Source organism: Rhipicephalus microplus, chromosome 3, assembly GCF_043290135.1.
Source record: "Rhipicephalus microplus isolate Deutch F79 chromosome 3, USDA_Rmic, whole genome shotgun sequence".
Taxonomy (NCBI): Eukaryota; Metazoa; Arthropoda; class Arachnida; order Ixodida; family Ixodidae; genus Rhipicephalus; species Rhipicephalus microplus.
In genome coordinates, this window is record NC_134702.1 from 117,379,715 (window position 1) to 117,399,367 (window position 19,653).

Sequence of the window (19,653 nt, forward strand, 5' to 3'; positions counted from 1 at the left end):
TGTCATGAGCAGCGTAAATGTCAGCGCTAGTTGCAGCGCCAGCGCCACCACTGCGGAGCACAGGTAGGCTGGGGAAGCCGAACGTAAACGTAACCGTTGGCAAGCTGACCCCGATCTTTGGGCCAGTGAAGCCGATTGCAAACATCCATGTCGGCTGGAAACTTCTACAGAAGCAACATCAGATCGGTCCACTAAATTCTGTCAGCAACAACCACCACGGCGGGGCGTACGATTGCTCCACAAGGTAACGCTAGTCTTCAATTTTAAGGCCTTCAAACCTAAAGAAAACGATCAAGTTAAAATTCAGCTGTTTGCAGACAAATGCATACTTTACTCAGAAATTCGCAGCGAGATAGATCAGGCTGTCCTGAATTGATCTTTATTCGTTATCGCTACGTGGTTCTTAGAATGTAATATGAACTTCACCCTAAATAAGCAGCTTCAATGATTATAATTCGCAAAAAGTGTTCCTTACACTTTGTATACGGTATGAGCTGTCTTAACCTATCATCTGTTACTGAATATAGGCACCATGGCCTAGTGACCACTTCGAACATTAGGTGGAATAGTCATATAGCTCGCATTTAAATAAAGCCATGAAAACGCTTGTATATCTGAGCAGAACCTTGTATTAATGTACTAGTAATATAATATTGTTGGCGCGCAAGACAATAATTATACCAATGTTAGAACATTTTACTTCGGTCTGGAGCCCTTGCACCCAGTCAACAGTAAGTAAAATCGAGAACGTATTGTGAAAATTAGAGTCATTTTCAATTCTTAACGCCGTCACACTTCTGTTCGTGCTTTACTAAAGGACGCGAGCCCTGATACTATAAATATACGACGCCTTCGAGACAGACTTGAAATATTACGCCAAATTCACCGTGAGCACGTCTAAGTAGACAGGGCCTCGTAGATCAAACCGTGTAGCTGGTGCTCTACCCATTCGTACGATTATGTGAAACTAACTGAATATTCCTGCCAAACCATTTTCAAACAGTCGCTTTTATTTTCGTGCTATCCACGAATTTAACGCAATGCCTGAATATGTACGGGAGAGAAAAATCATATCAATGTTTGTGCACGCTCTCACTAATCTATGATTGACGGCATGTAGCGTACTCGCCCTACGGAGGCGCAAAAAGAAGGCACCAACACTCCTTGAAGTTTGGGACAAGACTAGTTTATTTTCCAAGAACAGGCTTCGAAAGCGAAAACCAAAAGGGGTGTGACTGCGTATCTTCCACGGCCCTCCGGAGATAACGTTAGGCATGTTGGCCGCGTCTGTGCCGTGCGCCTCGGCGTACGAATTGGTATGCGCACACAAATAAAATTATCGCAATCACCGGCGTCATCGCCCGCTACAAGGGGTCCCCCCGTATACCGCGGAGCCTGGGAAAAAAACGAGCAAATGTGCGAGTTAGTCCATGAGGTGAGCCGGTTTCACGCGATTGAGAGAAACGACGTCCTCTCTGTCGCGAACACGAATGGTCACAGTCTTGTGCGACCGCGAAAGCTCACGGAAGGGCCCGTCGTATGCCGGAGTCAACGGCGCTTTCACTGTCACGTCGCATGAACACATGGGTTGCCTCATTCATGTCTGGGAAAAAAAACACTCTTTGGTTACGGCTGACGCGTGGCGCGCTGGGTTGCAGGTGCTCCAACCAGGAATGTAGCCTTTCCATATGTTCTGAAGGCGTCGGCGTAGCGCTTGGTTTGTCACCGAAGAATTTTCCCGGTAGTCAAATTGTAGAGCCGTACATCATTTCTGCTGCACAGAATCCGAGGTCTTCTTTTATCGCCGTACGCAGGCCCAGACGAACGAGAGGGAGCTTCTCCGCCCAATGCTCTCTATCCTTTTAAAGATGCCTTCAGTTGACGGTGTAGCCGCTTCACTATTCCATTGCTCACTGGATGAAAAGCCGTGGTGTACTGGTGCTGTGTTCCCAGAAGCATTGTCAGCGCAGAGAATAGGTTGCTCTGGAATTGCCGTCCACGATCTGTCGTTATGCGCAGTGGGCAGCCATAGCATGAAACCCGTGTGGCCACAAATGCCTGCGCGACGGTCCCGGCTGCGATGTCCAGAATCAGCGTCACCTGGGGCCACCGTGAGTAGCGGTCGACACAAGTGAGCAGGTATCTGTAACCTTGGGAAGGAGGAAGAGGTCCCACCAAGTCCAAGTGCACGTGGTCGAAACGACACTCTGGTGGCCGAAATGCTTGGAGTGCTGTGCGCGTGTGACGACTCACCTTGACTGCTTGACATGTTCGGCACGTCTTCGCCCAGCGTCGAACGTCGGCTTTAATTCCGGGCCACACAAAGCGTTCAGTGACGAGCCTCTGCGTCGCGCGGATTCCTGGGTGGCTGAGGTCGTGAAGGCTGTCAAACACTACACGCCGAAACTGGACGGGGACGAAGGGTCTTGGGGATTTTTGCGATGTGTCGCGTGTGACCATAGTCCTTGTGTATGGTAGCGGCATCTCTTCGAACACCAGTGAAAGTAGATTCTGCCTCATCTCGGTTAGCTCTGGGTCTTCTCGCTGGGCGACGGCTAATGTCTCAAAGTCGACGGATGCTAAAACGGTGTCGATACGGGAGAGTGCGTCAGCTGCTTGGTTTTCACTCCCCGCTATGTGGCGGATGTCCGTGGAAAATTCGGAAATGAAAGAAAGTTGGCGCAGTTCTCCTCCCGAATATGAGGAACTGTTGTTCTTGAACGCATACGTCAGCGGCTTGTGGTCCGTTAAAATGTGGAAAAACGGGCCTTCTAGGAAGAAACGGAAGTGCTTTACGGAGGAATAAATGGTCAGCATCTCTCTTCCAAAGGTGCTGTAGCACCCTTCCACCTGTTTCAGACGTTTAGAAAAGAAACCTATCGGTTTCCAGTCCTCGCCGTCGTGTTGTTGCAACACTGCTCCCACTGCCGTCGTTCAAGCGTCAACCATGAGACGCGTTGGCGCGTCGAAAAGCGGGTGCAACAGAAGTGTTGCGTAGGCAAGTTGAGTTTTCGCGTCCTGGAACACTTTTTCGTGCTCCGCTGATCAGTGAAACTCGGGCGTTTCCTTGCCGTCCCAGCGCAGCAAGTCAGTTAGCGGCTGTAGAATGTGTGCACAGGATGAAGCTCCTATGGAAGTTGATTAGCCCGAGAAACTCGCCCAACTTGCGGAAAGAGGTACGCGTAGTGAATTCCCCGACTGCTTGCACCCGTGATTTGAGCGGCAAGATGCCTTGCGGGCTGATTCGATGACCTAGGAGATCTAGTGCTTCAAAACCAAAGATGCACTTTTGGGGCTTCAAAACCAGACCATGCTCGCAAAGACGCTTGAAGAGGAGGCGCAGGTGATTTTCATTCTCCTCCGGTGTTTTGCTAGCGACCAAAATGTCCTCTAAGTAGACAAAAACAAATAGCAGTGCGCGAGTGACCTCATTCATGAAACGCTGCAAAGTTTTACCGCGTTCTTCAGTCCGTACGGCATACGAACAAATTCAAAGAGACCGAAAGGCGTTGTCAAGGCCGTCTTTGTGATGTCGCTTGGTTCTACTGGAATCTTGTGATAAGCGGCCATTAGATCCAGCTTAGTGAAGATGGTCGTTACCACGAGGCGAGTGCTGAAATCATGCATGTGGGTGAGATGATATTGGTCTGCTCTTGTCACAGCATTGAGTGCCCGATAATCACCACAAGGACGCCAGTCACGAGACTTTTTTTGGCACCATGTGCAGCACGGAAGACCAGTTGCCAAATAATGCCGAGTTGGAGCATGTGGTCGAACTCACGGCAGGCGACTTCGTGTCTTTGTCCAGCGAGTCTCCTAGGTCTAGCGGTGACCGGCGGTCCGGTGGTGACAATGTGATGCGTCACCTTGTGTTTGATTGGCAGCTCGGTGTTCCGAGGTCTGCTTATTTCAGGGAATTCAGCCAGAATCTTTTGAATGTTACTCTGGGTCGAAAGTGCAAATGCCGCATGAGGACAGGTCAGACTTCAGTCCGATAACAGCGAGCGAAGTGACGTTATCCTTGAGACGACGATCGCGAACGCTGACGTCAAGATTGAAGTGGCTCAGAAAGTCCGCTCTCAGGATGGCAATTCTAACGTCGGGCACAACGAAGAGCCATCGATAGGTAGGCCTAAGTCCGATGTCTATCGTCATTGACTGGACTCCATATGATGCAGTAGCAGTATTATTGGCTGCAATTAGGCTTGAAATGGACTTGCCACGCCGGCGATGTTGGGCTGCTGATGGTAGGATAGATAGCTCCGCTCCGGTATCGACAAGGAGGCGTGTGCTGATGATGCGGTCGACAACGAAGAGGCCGCTTGAACGATGGCCCGTGTCGCTTTTCGCCGTTAGCGACTGGCCGGTAAGTTTTCCGTCCACGAGCATGGATGGGTGCAGCGAATGGCTTGCTCTCTAAAATGACGGTGGTACCAAGAGGTTCTTCTCTGCCTCGCTTAAGTGTCCGCGGTGCTGCGGGTTTCGAGCACGGGACGGTGAACGATGCCGTGCATCCGGTGTTGGTTGAACAGGGCGAGGTTTTCAACTGCTGCAGCTAGTCGGTCAACTCTGTCCTCTAGGTGAGCTAACTGGTATGCATGTTCGGGCCTTCCCGTTGCAGCAATAGACATTTTTGATGGCTCAGTGCAGTCGGTGACGCGGTCGGCAAGTTGAGCCAGACGTTCGAGAGTTACGCCATCCGAGCCAGCGAGTATCATCCATGTTGACTGTGGCAGTCTCTGCAAAAACAAGTCACGAAGCAATGAATGTTGACGCTCCTCTGACGCTTGTTGGCCCAGCAGCTGACGCATTCGGTGGAGTAGTTGTGAGGGACGCTGGTCACCGAGCTCTTCATGAGACAGGAGTTGTTGCAGCCTGCTGTGTTCGGACACCTGAATACATTTCAGGACGGTGCTTTTTAGTTCGTCGTAGGGCTTCTCCGATGGAGTGGAGGCGAGCACATCGTCTACGGCGTCAGCGATGTCAGGTGGCAGTGCTGAAACGACGTGCAGGTATTTCGACTGCTGCGATGTGATGCGTAGAAGCTCGAAGCGGGCCTCGATTTGGCTGAACCACACCCTGGGTTTTCGGGCCAGAAATGAGGAAGCTTTAACTCCGAGGCGTTGGTTGTGGGTGAGCTTGAAGTGCCTTCCTCGTCTGACATAGCTGCTGTTTTCCCAAACGTCCGGTCACCACTTTGTAGCGTACTCGCCCCACGAAGGCGCGAAAAGAAGGCACCAACACTCCTTGAAGTTTGGGAGAAGACTAGTTTATTTTACGAGAAAAAGAGGCTTCGAAATTGACAACCAAAAGGGGCGTGGCTGCGTATCTTCCGCGGCCCTCTGGAGATAACGTACGGCATGTTGGCTGCGTCTGCGCCGTGCGCCTCGGCATACGAATTGGTATGCGCACACAAATAAAATCGCGATCACCGGCGTCATCGCCCGCTACAATATCAATGTTTGTGCACGCTCTCACTAATCTATGATTGAAGGCGTTTCCCAAAATATCGGATGATTTTCAGGTAGATTGTGATAAAATAAAAACCAATAAAGAACATATAGTTTTCGTTACTGTGCAGATTTCTGTGTTAGCCTACGCTCTATTACGCACTCTAGTCACTTTTTTGTTATCTATCAGTCGTTACTACTATATACTTGTTCTAAAGCAACGTCTCTTTACAATTTCTTATTTTTTGTTATCCGTGTATTTGGTAGCCGGTATCGACGCGTGCAGGATTTTTTGTGCTTTCAATATTTCATTACGTCCGTTATTTCACATGCTGTAAATACTTGTCAAGACAAATCCCACATTCGTTCTTCAGGGGCCGGATTCACAAAACTCACTTACGGAAACATTTTTGCGCAAGAGAAATTTTGTTGCGTAAGTCGATTCAAGAAACGAAAAAACGTCGTAAGAAGCCATCGTTGTCACATCGGCCGCTGCAAATAAAGCGCGCTGTGACTGCCCGGGAACATGTCAGCGATGGTGATGCAGTTGCTATATTTGCTTACGTCACCTAAAAGTGCTCGTAAGTGGATTCACGAAGCGAAATTGTACGTGAAAACAGCATGGATGAGAGAAAATACTAGGAGTGGTTGGACCACTCTTATGAACAACGGGGCTACTTAGAACCTGCTGCCGTGGTGGTATACTTTGGTGCCCTGGCTGGTTTTGAGTTGATTCACGCCAATTAAGGGCTGCCTAATGACTGCTGGTGCGTTTTTATTTCTTTCGGCGCTTTGAGCTTCGCGTGTTGTTTCCCTTGTACGCAGTGGATGGTGTTGACAACCACCATCGTCCAATAAGTTCGAAGTCGCAGTAATTGAAGAATTCTATTGGGCGTCAATGGCATAAAACTACGCATGTAAAGATTTGTGGTTGGATGAAAACCAATGTTATAAGTGAATGGTCGGTGCATTCGAACGCGGCATGGCATAGGATCAACCTTATTTGTTATGTTGTTGTGTTGCGCCCCATCTCATCCAATTAAAAGTGCGACTCGAGATCCTTGCCTCATTGGTGGAAATTACCACCAAAGAGGTTAATGGGAGCACATTCTTTGCACGCTATTGGAAATAAAAATGAGAGGAAGTTTTCAGTGAGTGGCTCATAAAGTTTGTGCTCTAGTGTACTTTCATTGGCTCTAACTGTCCAATGGTTGCGATCTCTGAAATACAGCTGTTCGATACACTTTGGGACGATCTGGAGCAAAGCGTACTTTGTAAACCAAAGCGTATTAGGGGTGCGCGTGATTACGCATGGAACTACAAACAAATCATGCATCTTCACCTTCACTTTTCAGACACCGATATGGACCGTGATAATATGGCAAGCAATCGGAACGAAATGACCCTAGTAACTTTGTATGACACCGAAAATATGCAAACCCTCACGATTCTGGAGCAAACGTTGGCTGAATTCATCCCTGCGTCAATTACCAGCCATTTAACTTGGCGCACGAACATCAATCAAAGGTAGAGCAAGCCACTGACATGTATTTTGTGTGACGCAGCGACCACTTGACCTGAGAATAATAGCGTTGCGAAGGCGAATCCCCTGTCGCATGCTCTGATCGAAGCAGACGACAAACGCGAGCAGACGACGGCTTGGCCGACAGGCACATCTTGTGATTGGTTGTGAAGCAATACCCTCTACATCAGCTCACTCTGTGACGTTTCCAAAACACTTCTTTCATCTAGCACGCCTGTCCTGTTCGTCATATCACCCCCCTCGCACATAAGAGAAAATTTTTTCACGCCGTGAAAATAGTGCAAGTACTTTCTAAGAGCTCTCTTATGTGCTGCGCAGTTGTCGAAAACAACATGGCGTCGTAAAGAGCACATCGGTCGGTGCGACTTTCAGCAAACGCTTCTCGCACGAGTTACTTCAGCGTTTGACCAGATGTGTTGTGATTACAGCAGCTCTTTCGGTGCGTGTAAGCAGTGCGGAAAGCTGTGGCAGTGCAATGGTGTACGGTGAAGCGCAGCGAAGCCTGTGCGTCGGTGTGGTTATCAGCGGGGATCGGCGTCGATGTATCGACGGCAACTAGCACTCTAGAAGCCTGCTATGTGTGTTTGTGTGCCGGTAACAGTTCGTTCGCTTAACTTTCCAGTCTCTCAGTTGGGTGCTGTGCGACATTTCGGATTGACAGCGTTTTGACACGTTACTTGAGTGACCCCAAGTACGTAAGGAAACGTATGAACTACGCGCTCGGTTCTTGCTTCGCCACTAGTTAGTCCGTACGCTTCTATTTACTTGAGAGCAATGTACTGTTCGGGAGTGAAACGATGTTCGTTGTGAACAGTGGTGCTGTGTTGACGTTCCAAGACTTGTGAACAAGCTGTGCTCGTGTGACCGAAAATTTAAAGACAGCGTTGATAACTGTTTTGCCCTGCGAAGTTGTGGTGGGTAGCTTGGCGCTTTTGTTTGTTAAGTCGTCACTTCTCCTTTTTGTGATAACCATAGTCCTAGCGCTGTGATGTGATCAACCAAAACTGCGAGATGCTACATTCTGTTGTGGATCGTGTTACTTTGCAAGCGCGCCTAGACTGTTCTTCGGTAACAACTTGAGAGTTCTATGAGGCAGCGAGAGCCCGTGAACGTCAAGCTTCCCTCCGGCCCCCAGAAAAAGCAAAGATTTCACCGGTGCCTTGCTTTGAATGAAGTTGTAGGCCAATATCGCCTAACTACAGGTTTCCGAGTTCGTCTGGCCATCGTTTTGCACGGCACTAGAGCCTTGACAACAGCCGGTCATGGCCAGTTTTTACACTTTATCAATGGACGTGCATGCCTGGCCAGCCCTTCATTGCTGTCATTGGCAGCTTCCAGTCTGCAGATGCCCTTTGCCTGTTGGCCGTACTTGGTTCCTCATGACACCGACGGCTACTAAGTGCTGCCATCGGTGAGTTCACCTCGCAGAACTAAATTTCACCGGTACTATATTTCACGCAGTTCTATAACGTGTGCAATTTTTTAAGCTTATCAGATGTAATGTTTCTCTATGGCAAGTTGAAGCGTTAAAAATGTACTACTACTGTTTGTTATATACATATATTATGGAGCAAACACATAAAAAGTTTTTTGTGATTTGATACAAGTGAGTTCTTGTTTGATTATGAGGTTGGGGCTGTCGATTGACCACGTTTGATAGTTGGAAAGTTAATGTGAATTTATTTTTCAGGAGCCAGGTTGCACTTAAAAAATTTATGTTATTTTGAAAAATTACTTCTATAGACGATTACCACTGTGGTAGTACTATACTTCAGTAGGACATATATATTGCGGTACGTGAATTTTACATGAGGCTTCAGTTTACTCAGGAAGTGATTATAGCAGATTTTGGTCAGTTTAACGAAGTGATAGCTTCCTCAAATAAGTATTAGAAGTGAATGCTTTTAATGATTGTTTTTAAATATCTCGTTTTTGGCTCTTCACAGATCGCAGAGATTGGTTTAATAAGGTCCTGTGATGCATCGGTTGCACATTCTGGCACATCAATCCTCATCATTACTTGGAGCCCCTGTACAAAAATAGGAAGGACACGTTCTCCCTAACTATGCAAGCCTATATCAATGCTGGGACTGTTATCATTTAGCGGATGTGGCGTGGAAGCATGCATGGCAGCCTCATCTGGAAGGACTGCGATCTGCTTGGGAGCTTCGAGGGCACAAAACTACCTAACGGCTGGCTGCAAGGTTAGTTTTTCTTGAATACTTATGATTAAGTGAACACCACTTACTCTGCACAAATTGAAAACCCAAGCATGGTTCCTTGCTGTGGATACCTGTATTATTCTTACACATAATTCTTATTCAACATTTATAGAACTAAATAGCAAGATAATTGAGAATGTTGAAAGCTGAATGCCTGCAGCTTATGAATGAAACTCCAATAATCTGAGACTCAAAAGCTTGTGCTTTGAAACGAGCACAAATACTTTGATTCCTTATTGAGCTCTCGAGCTTGTGACTCCCTCTGTAGATCAAGTGCTCTGGAAGGAAATAGCAAGTGGGTGAAAATTGCCTGGCTGTTCACAACTTGCAAGGAGAAAGACCTATTGAAGGAGCCTCAGATGACATAGGCCCAGTAATTGCATCTTTTACTTAATGTAGCTTTTTCTCTCTCAGTGCTGTTGCTTGTGTTTTAGCCGAACATGTTCACCATGATTGCATAGTGATATATATTTTTCTACAAATTGTACCTGACCTAAGTATGCATTGTTGATCTCTAAAGGTGACGTTCAGTGTGTTTCAAAGCCATGCCTTCTCGTTTCTCATTCTGTGGCTAGCCTATTTCAGCAGCAGAGCGATGCAGCTAGCACACATGCAATCCAAGTCATGGAGCGCTTCTTTGGTGTTCTGTGCAAGATGCAGCATATCCATCCGGCAAGGCACTGGTATCATCAATAATGGTGAGTGTTGGTGGCACCTGTAGGAGCCCGTTGTGTTTGTTGCGTATGATTATTTCCCCTGATGAAGTGCATTTTTGAAAGGTTTTCTTCCTTTAGAACAATAGTTGTCAGCAACAAGCACACTCATAATCCACAAATTCTTTGTGTCTTCTAGACTGACCATTTACTCCTATACGCACTACGGTGAGCTGGCTATGTTAGACAGCCTTAAAGTTATGAACATTAGCTGTTGTGTTGTAATGCAGTCTAACTTGTGTTTCTTAGTGAACTTATTTGTGGTCTGCTTCTCGCACCTAGTGTAAAGTCAAAATAGAACAAACTTTACTGGCTTTTTTATGTCTGGCAGAAGTTTCATGCCTTTATCTATAACATTGTAGTTTTGCTCTTGTATCATATTAAATATACTTTCAGTCTTCACTGTTTGTGTGTGTGTGTTTTGAGGCTTGTCATTGGCTTCTGAAAATACATTATCTGTAAATATGAGCACATAATTGACAACTACACACTCTTGCATGTAGCATGGTTGTAACAACGATCTGTATTTTTCTAAGTTCCAGCAGTAACAAGGGGTTCGGTGCTCCATGGTCATGTACAGTGTATCAAGAACAGAGCACAGAAGACCAACAAGTATAAAGGGACTGCAAGTGACTGTTCTCCTGCTCAAAGTTTACAACAGCAGAAAGAGCACATTGTGATGTCAGGAGCAGCTGCTGCTTAACTTCTTAGCAGTGCATTATTCAGCAGTTCATTTGCTTGCATTCGAAATTATTTATTTTTGCATGGAAGATACCAAACTATGACACTAATTTAAAGGCTGCTGTAGTGTTAGTGGGCAAATATTTTTGAGCTGAACTTTATAACATGTGTGTTAAGTGCCTGCGTGCTTCTACATTTACATGCCAGAAATCACAGCATCCATGGTTGCCAATGGTAACGGTGTTTGCATTCTTTGTAGTACAAGAAGTAAAGCCATGGATGCAGTAATCATGTACTTAGTCGATGTAATCTTTCAGTGTACACTCATTTGTATCGCACCAATGATGCCATGAGTGTAAAAGCTCTGGGAAGTGAATCTATGTGGATTATTTTATTTGGAAGGAAGAGGATCATCACTACTTCTAGTATATCTTAACAGTAGATTTTAGTGCTTCGGTATTATCCCACTGCCTGTCCGTCCTTCAACAGTCTACTTATCTACTGGATAAGTGTAACTTTTTAAATGTATACTTTGCTCGGATAGGTTTGTTTTTTATGTAATGCAAGTGACGTATCATATATGCAGCTCTACTCAGACTAGAAATAAAAGTATTTATTTTTATATGTAGCTATAGCATTCAGTAACTTGTGTTTTCTAGGTGCCTGTACAATTGTTTAGCCCTACAAAAGTGCTGGTATACTCTAATATTGAATCTGGCATCTTAAAATAGTTTGTTAGTGGAAGTAAGAATGTGTTTACAACCAATATTACTATCCTCAGATGAACTGTGAAAACTGTGGAAATTTATTTACATTTTTTGAACTTTGTGAAGGCAAATGTTGTTATGTACTTTTATTGTGGTCCCTGTTTCATGCAAATGACACATAATTACTTTGCAGTGGCATAGTATTAGTCGTTATTTTACACATATGTGCTGAGCAACATCGCAGTTAAGAACAGCAGCAAGACATACATGCAGTGCACTGGAGCATCACCTCACATAGTGTACAGTCCTTGCCCATCAGTAAACTCAATATTTTTCAAGCAGACTAATAGACAGCTGTATGGGAACTGTGTTGATGTGCAAACTTTGAAGTCTTCTTGAGGAGTGTTTTTCATCATTTTTATCCAAGTGAAGTAGCTACCCAAGGCTACAACTGGTGGGAATGTGGTGGTTTTCTCTCTCCAAAAGCACTCTTACCAGCTGCCTCAATGTTAGCATGGGGTGAATTCACGAACTGGAAAAATAATTGGTCTTTGTTTTCTTGGCCGAAAGAGTCACTTCCACCGTTGAGCCACCACGACGCGCCAGAATAGAAACTTTTAGCTAAATAAAGTTGATTCTACTTTTCAGAAGTGTTTTGGGGAAACGAAATGGCACCTATAGCTGTCAATATAAACACTGTTTGCACCAAGGAGCTTAATAGCTTATAATTGTATTATTCATGTATTGTCTAGAATTTACTCGCGCTGTGCCAACTTTCAGCCCAAGTGTCCTAACATGCTTTATTAGTGGGTTGTGAATGAGCCAAGCTATGTAAATAAACAGAGTGATATTGCAGACATGTACAAAATATTGATGCACAGCCCTTTTCTTTAGCATGACATTGTCGAGGGCTTTATTCTTGTGTTTTTTATAAAAACTGCTTGTCACTGGGCAGCAGCGGAAAACTAGGCATCAAGGTTTTGCGAAATGGTTCGAGAAACACCGTGTTCCGACATAACAGTGCCGGTGGATTTCTCTCTTAGGTTACTTTCTGTAGTATATTCAAAATGAGTGTATTAGAATTGTTGTTTTATAGCCATTCATTTTAATATTTACACCTGATTGTATGTATGTATGTATAGGTGTACATATGTATATGTGTGTGTGCGTATATGTATGTATGTATGTATGTATGTATGTATGTATGTATGTATGTATGTATGTATGTATGTATGTATGTATGTATGTATGTATGTATGTATGTATGTATCTTTTAAATGAGAATCTGTTTATAATTTGTGAGTAAGTTTGGTAATGATTTGGCTGAATTTATTTCTAGTAATTTTTCTTTTGAGCCATTATACATTTCAGTTTGTTTTGTACTGCATGAAAATAAATGTAACCTTACGCAGAATATGTGTGTTCGAAGAAGTTGTTTCATTTACCAACCTACAGTCATGGGCAAGAAATTGTGTAAAATGGAACGATCCTGCGAAGATTAGTTTAGAGCATAGCTACTCTACATGGCATATCTCATACACATTGCGTTTGTTGAATATGTCGATTTCAACCTGTTATTTTAATCAGAATAAGCAAGCTATCACCCGTGGTTGTATATGTGTGTGATATTTATGCATGCTGGGATACCGGTTCGCAAATACAATTAAGGTCACAAACCTAGTCAAGCTGAATACACGAAATTTGTTCATGCACCTTTCATCTACAATGGAACTATTGTTAATAAAAAAAAATAAACTTCAGTTTAGAAATTTATTCTAGTAACCAAAAGCAGGGTATCTCTTTATCACACAAATCAAATTGCCATTGTTCTGTTCCATTCCTGCATCTCTTTATCACACAAATCAAATTGCCATTGTTCTGTTCCATTCTGGACAATAGGGGACCCTCTCAGCAGAACTCGAATAACAGCTATAGTTCATTTTAACCATTGACAGCGACATTACACTGAAGTGTTCAGCATGACAAATAGCGGGAGAGAAGACACAAACTAATCACTCTGTTTGCGTCAGCTCTAACTGTCGTGCTCTTTGGTCTTGCTGCATGTGATGATGTCCACCAAATTAGCACGAAAGCGTGTCCCTACAAAGGCAGTCAACTTTACTGCAAGCAGTTAGCTCACTGCATGTGTTGATTTTCTTCAAAACAGCGTGAAGACTGATTTCTGGTCGAATATCCAAACACGTGAAAAGTAATATACTGGGTATGATATTGGTATTTCTGCACTGGACACTTTTGCGAAAAGAGAGGATGGAGGAGAAAATTATGAACCCTGAATTGTTTATTTTTGAAGGAGCACAGTACAGCGCTTTTGGGTCAAAAGGGGAGTGAAAGAAGCAAGTGTGAAAGCCTACTTCTAAAAAAATTAGTACCCGCCACAACGCATAATGTCAGGCCGGTCAACCTCTTGAAAAAAAAGAGTGCTCAGTGATTCTGCGAATCGAACCACGTACCTCCTAGATTGTAGTTGAGCGCTGTAACCGCTCGTCCACTGCAGCAGTGCTTGCAATCACCCTATTGCTGATATATCGTCATTCCTTCGAATGAATCCAAATGCAAAAACGTCCGGTGAAACTTTGTCAAAAATAGAAAAAATAGTTAGAATGCGTTTGCCCAAGGTTACTAGAAGATAGAAACCGCCACGTGTGACTGTATAACCGTGCGCTATTTATTCTTGTACATTACTGTCATGACGTTGAGATAGCCGGCTCTAACGTAGGCTACCTTCTCATAGTTTGCCAAATATAAATAAGAAAATAAAAATATATATCGGCCTGTGACAACGCTAATCAACTATTATGAGTCCACTGTCACTAGTGTCACTTTCACTAGATGAATGCTCAGTTTGCTTCCATTATCGTTATTTAGGAAAGTTTTGGCTCATTAACTCAACCCTCCTAATTAGCATTAATTCTCACATCTAAGGACAGTCACACTTCATCTCGCTTTCTGAGTGGCTGTCACTCCCATATAACGCGTACTACACTTTTTTATGCTCTCCGAGCATCTGACGCTGCTTTGCGGAGACTTTCCCTGACGTCTGCTGGGCCAGAAAATTGTCTTTGTTATCTATCAATTTCAAGCTTTCGCGAAGCCGAAACGAGAGTCTCTCTCTATCTCTCTTCATTCTTTTCGCACGTGTGATAACGTCTCTCGACCTCAAGACTCGTATACACGTCCCTTTCTTTGTTTGCGCACTCAAACAACGCTGGACGAAATATTTGCACCTGGTTTTGTGAAAAGCATTAGCGCTGAGACACCTCCCGACGAGTCTTCCTCATTTTACGTAGACATATACCTAAGCGTAAGCGCATGCACGTTCTCGCATTCCGGCTTTATCAAAATGCTGCGGTGCATGGAACCAGCGAAATTGCGCTCACAATTTCATTTGATTACTGCTGTTATCTATTTCCGCACAATTCGTCTGCAGGCACCTAAGTCGCTCATGTGTCTTGTAATAAGAATATTGTAACAAAGGCTACCTTTGACTATAGGTACAAAACACCCTTACGTTCACCACTATACCGTGCTAGATTGCACCGAATTAGTCAAGTAGCAGCGCAGCTTCAATGAAATGTAAGGTAACTGGTCGCGTTAAATAGGGGAAGACATTCGAGGCACATTTTCAAACACTGCATGCATCGCTTTATGTGTGGTTTCTTTTATGTTGTGCACCTGGAGTGTTGTTTACTTGTACTTGGCGAGATAGTGCATGGATTGCTCAGTGGCTTAAGGCCATCGAGCAATTATTTTGTTTAGCTACAGTCGTTGAATACAGGTGAGTGCTTGGCTTTGCACAGCCTACCAAAACGTCTATTACAACGTACGCGGCATCCCGTAAGCGCTGTAGCAGACGCTCGCGGAACTGAAACTTAGATGCAGCAAATCATTGGCTATCATCGTATACTCTCGATGCTAGACGCTCTGCGTGCTACCTTGATATTATCGGCACACACGTCTTTCTTTCCGTGTCGTTTCATCGGCTATCGTGTGTCCTCCTTGCCCTCTTAAGTGCCGAATAAGTTAAATTCATACCCGCGCTATAGTAATCCCTCCAGATAAGAGAATTTTTGACTAGGAAAATGCGTAGCCAAAGAGAAAGCTTTGTGAATTCGGCCCCAGACTTTTTTCTTCTTTTTCAAAGTGTCTTCACAGTTCGTTTCTTTTTCTCTTTTGTGAAACTTGTACCTTTTGTGCCTACCATTCCTGCTCAAGCCTCGCAAATCAAGCTGGCAAAAAGAAATGAATAAATTACGACATATTGTGATTTCGACCTGAAAAACCATTCCCAACGGGAGCTAAGTAATATATACGTTTGCTCTGCTACAACTGGAGGTTATGAAAGGACTATTCATATGTACCTGAATCACCCTCTTCTTGTTCAGTAAGTGCCTCTTGCTGAAAATAATTGAAATCAAAACCTTTACTCCAAGGGAATGGAACCGCGCACCATCATGTCAACCGGGTTGACTGTGGCCAGTTTTATCTGATTCAGAAAGTCCAAGTTTAGTGATCTCATCCAATTCGCTAGGTATTGCGTTTGCGAAGAAATTTGGGAAAAACCACATGTGAACAATTCTGGTACAGCGAATTCCCTGTTTTCTCACAAGAGATGTTGCTTCAACATATTAGTAGAGTGAGAGTAACGAACAGTGTGTGATCATTTCACTCTCGCAACTACGATGATTTTCAAGAATGCTGCTCGTCTGGAGCTAAAACGTGCATACGTCAGGGAAGCTGCAGAACATTGGCGACCATCAGGCTTCACTTTCAAGTGTTCAACCCAATAGCGATATTCTATTACTAGTGCGTACTTCACACACTTAGAGTGCGAAATTTTCTCGAACTTTCTATGCACCCGCTACGTGGCCTTGAGGGTGTAGTGGCGTGTATGCCAATTGTAGTCCGCGACTTCCTTTAAGCTATGAAGTCATGATAATTCGATGTTCCGACGCCTGATGGCTATATACGCCTGTCTCAAGCATTATTACGGCAGTGCATGATGTTGTATTGTGACACATGTACACAGCACGCATGTGCTTGCAAAGTATGGAAGCTACGTTCACTGCACTTTCAAGCAGAGAAAGGTATTCACAAGCACTGTATTCACAAGCAGAGACGTGGCTGTGCGGTACAACACCCGATTGCCGTGCTAACGAACTGTGTGAAGCTCAAACTTAAACCTTGAAATATTTATTTTTAGCATCTTTCTCATACTTTCGGTCCCGCAAAAATGGCTGATTTGTAAGTCACGCAGAGATGATGATTTTTCGCTCACAACTAATGACGCCGACGCAAATATTTCTGCGAAACGAGCTCTTTAACGCTATCGCGTTGAAAGTAGCAATGAACATTGGTACCTATGCAAAGAAGTTACGTGAAAAGCTCTAAACATAAGTTGGAGCATGAAAAGTGTGCCGAACCACAGTGCCGTAAAATTAGTAATCCAGAAAACTGTTAAGCACCGAAACTCAATGTTGCGTTCTGAGAGCTGTAACAATTTTCCCAATACGTTATATGAAAATAAATGTAGTTAGCAAGGCACTTCCTTCATCTGTGCTAAATATAACTACAATCATCATAGTGTTACATATCTAACAGTGTATGAGGCGAATTGATAGCACTGCATCAAATGACTTGCCATTGACATTTTCGAAGAATGTCGAGCTCGAGATGAGACATCGAGTCATAAACCAAACTCTATGTTTACTTCAACAGTTACTTCCATATTAACGACGTATGGTGTGCTTCATGCCAGTCGTCTACGTTGTTTGCACTCCTGAAGAAAGTATTCACACATTCCAGATGCTAAACCCGGCATTTCGAAAATTTTTCATTTGATTGACTTACGCCCGCTTTACGAAAACGACAAGCTCATAGAGAGAGTTGTTATCCCCCCCCCCATTAACGCGGAAGCCACTGCGACCGCACAGATGCTTGCTATCCCAGCAGTTGGCACCGTCTGTCCAAGCATTGCGTACAGATGATTGATTGATTGATTGATTGATTGATTGATTGATTGATTGATATGTGGGGTTTAACGTCCCAAAACGACCATATGATGAGAGACGTCATAGTGGAGGGCTCCGAAAATTTGGACCACCTGGGGTTCTTTAACGTGCACCCAAATCTGAGCACACGGGCCTACAACATTTCCGCCTCCATCGGAAATGCAGCTGCCGCAGCCGGGATTCGATCCTGCGACCTGCGGGTTAGCAGCCGAGTATTTTGGCCACTAGACCACCGCGGCAGGGCGTTGCGTACAGATGGTCTAAAAAAGTTGCCTATCAACAACACCATTCACGAATGTTAACCTTCGAAGAGCATTAGTACTTAATATTATTACAGTATTCGTGTTCACCTCAAGTTCGTACGACGATACAAAGTTTAAACAAGCTTGGTACATCCCAGCTGCTTTCTGCCACGAATTTTGATTGGATTCTGGTATCAGCGGGACGATGAGACGCATTAGAGTGAAGAGGCGAACGGAATCTTGAGCCTACAAAAATGAACCAAAGTACGAGTTATAGACCCTCTACATGAACTGTTATCCCGCCAACTTTGCGAGTTATATATCGAGAGAGCACAGTAGTATCTCCACGGAAGTGTCTGAATCTGGGGCCAATTTTATGCCAGTCGATAAGCTTCTTCACAATGAAGGCAGTACTGATCGATGAACTTTAATCTCGCGCACAGCGAGAGACCGAAATCAGCTTTGTCTTCCTCTTCCTGAGTACTATACGCAACCTGTGGGCTGCCGTGAGCAGAGCTTATTAGAAACTCGGTAACCACAGAAGGTGTGTTTGACCAACAAGTACACTATCCTTGCAGGAAACCTCACCCTATTAGTGGGCAGCAAGACCATCGCTTTGTTGAGTCGTATACGAAAACGTGATAGGCATGTGAACATATTACGTAAGATAAACGTGCGGCACTAGAAAATTGAACGAAAAAGTGATTATGCATTTATTATAGCAGATACATGTTTGACACTTGTAGAAACGATGAATATAGCCGTCATTCACGTGAGTTTAGGTAAAATTTTATTCAGTCTAAAAACAGACACACAGAATTCGTTGAACCCAACTGGCGTGATGACAGAGTGCTTCTTGGAATTGTCTTCATCATCATCAGTTGTCTTGAGTGGGTTTTATGGTCACCTTTAAAGTCCCTGCAAAGTCAAACTTTTATTGGGATGTTGGTGTGAGGGCAACCGCTAAGTTCAAATATGATAGAATACTTAGTTTACAGAAGTTCGTGCTTCGTATCATAGGAAACTTTAAAAGTCATCATAAGGACCTAGAAACTGAACCGCCTTTCCGCAAGCGCGAAATTCTGCCTGATAGAAAATACATAATTTTAAACTGATAGAACATGATAATAAATATAAACTACAGCATCCCTACCCACGAACGATATCAACGAAATATGGCTTCACGAATTTTAGCCGGGAAACCAAGAGAACACGCACAAATTACGTGAAGCAAGACATTCATCACAAAGTTATACAATCGCTAAACCTTCACGCATTGAACATATAATATACAGTGAAAGCTAGATCACATAAATCATAAAAATTGCTTATTTTCTCGACGAACGTAATTGAAGACCCGTAGTCAAATACACGTGAAAGTACTTGTAGGCTATGTGTTTATTTTTCCTATAGGTATTCGTCATTAAGAAACGGGACTGATTTCAACAGTGCTTTTGTTCTCAGTAATAAGTCTATTCCTAACGTATATTATACTGAACGAGGTGTGTTTCAAATTGTGTACTTATGTTTTTGTTTGTAGAGGCTGAGAACGCATGTTCTGAATACTTGATAATTTTGAATATATAAGATATATATATTATAGAATGGCAATATCATGTACCAACGAAATTAGTAAAGTACGTGTGAAATATGTAACCGATGTGTAAGGTGTGTGCTACTCGTGTGTAGTTGTATATGTGACTGGTTCATAGTTATTTAGATAATAGGGGATGAGACCTCGTTAGAATTTTAGCCTGTAGTTTTTCCTTACCGCAGGCAACGTCTGTCTTTTTTCCAGCACATAAACAATGTTTAATGTTGAAAGATGTTGGCTTCCTTTGCCTAAAAAATGTCTATGACCGTTATTAATTGAATGGACTGCATATACCTAGTTAAAAGTACTCCGATGAAGCCGATGTCACCCCACATAAGAAAGTATTTACCCGTTTTTCTTGGGTAAAACACTGCAGCTTGTGCTGCTATAGTTGCACTAGAAAAAAAATTTGACAATATAGTGTAGATGAACGAATTTCAGGCTAAACAGTCCTCTTAATCTCTTTTTCCCG

General features: G+C 43.9%; 1 protein-coding gene across 1 annotated transcript; it reads right to left on the minus strand.

The window, feature by feature from the left end:
- Positions 1-4,457: 4,457 nt before the first annotated feature.
- On the minus strand, positions 4,458-5,362 carry LOC142802917 (uncharacterized). The gene is made up of 2 exons (XM_075888001.1): positions 5,358-5,362; positions 4,458-5,079 (listed from the first exon to the last, which is right to left on the minus strand). The coding sequence occupies exons 1-2, from the start codon at positions 5,360-5,362 to the stop codon at positions 4,458-4,460; spliced, it is 627 nt and encodes a 208-aa protein (XP_075744116.1).
- Between the last annotated feature and the right edge of the window lie 14,291 nt (positions 5,363-19,653).